The sequence below is a fragment of the Pteropus alecto genome, unplaced genomic scaffold, assembly GCF_000325575.1.
Source record: "Pteropus alecto unplaced genomic scaffold, ASM32557v1 scaffold76, whole genome shotgun sequence".
NCBI lineage: Eukaryota > Metazoa > Chordata > Mammalia > Chiroptera > Pteropodidae > Pteropus > Pteropus alecto.
This window is the reverse complement of record NW_006443138.1, coordinates 29152146-29153070: the sequence shown is the minus strand read 5'-3', so window position 1 is coordinate 29153070 and position 925 is coordinate 29152146. Positions and strand designations below refer to the sequence as shown.

Here is a 925-nt window from a genome sequence, read left to right as displayed (position 1 = left end):
AGAGGGCTTATCCCAGACCAACTGAATTTTTGCCTAGCTTCTCCCTAAGGATTATGAAGATTCACAGAGGATTTGCTTCATGTTTAGTTCATTAATATTCCCCTCAGCACTGCCAGGCTGAAATTAATGTAACTCCTTCCCCCCAAACCAAAACAACTTGCTATACTGGAGATGTTCTTAGTAAGAATTATTCTGGATCTTTAGCTTCCAAACTGTTGCAGAAGTTCCCTGGGGGTGAGGGGTGCAAAAGAGTGTGATCCAGGACTTCCCCCACCCCTGTTCAGACAACCAGTCATTGTTTATATCAGTTTTACATATTGCATTTCTGCTTAAGATTTTCTTGGAACAAGGGTGATAGCTTTAAAAAGTAAAAAGTAGAACAGATATCTTCTAAGAACCTTTCTGTTTTTGCTGCTAAAGGAGAAATAAACTCCCCCACCCTCTCAATTTAGTGAGATTAAAAAAAAAAAAAAAAAGAGTCTTATCTGTAGATAGGACTGGGACTCAGGAATCTCAAATTCTACCACTGGCTGTGCTATGAACCAGTGTAACCCTGGGCACTCGAGGCTGCTCCAATACTGAATTTGTGTGATTCTGATTTTGTCCTTTCTGTGTCTAAACTGTAGCGGCGCTGCCAGTACCTCCTCTGAAGCACAGCACTCCCATAAATGGCTCAGACCCACTCACTGAGAAAGACTCCCTTGCAGGTCGGTAGGGGCAAACGGAATGCTGAGTATTAATTAGTCAATACCTATGAAATGCTCTGTTACTGTGCTGTGTACTTTTGGTAGTCACAGATGCATTTTTAAGAGAGGCATAAAAATCCTCATTTCTGTTTTAGAGCCCCATGACGTTTTAGAAAGAGGAGGACCCAAAATGGATTGATGGCAGTTCTGAGAGCACATATTCAGCTCCTCTGTTGTCT

General features: G+C 41.8%; 1 protein-coding gene across 6 annotated transcripts in view; it reads left to right on the top strand.

Annotated features, from left to right (window-relative positions):
* The window catches only part of RAD52 (RAD52 homolog, DNA repair protein), a 30955-nt gene that overhangs the window by 28407 nt on the left and 1623 nt on the right, over positions 1-925 (top strand). For 5 of the 6 annotated variants that reach the window (XM_015598400.2, XM_025040974.1, XM_025040973.1 and 2 more), the window contains one exon: positions 627-707. The exons of the other annotated variant lie outside the window; for it this stretch is intronic. In XM_015598400.2, coding sequence (XP_015453886.1) covers positions 627-707 — 81 coding nt within the window. The remainder of the gene's footprint in view (positions 1-626; positions 708-925) is intronic. 6 annotated transcript variants of the gene reach the window in all.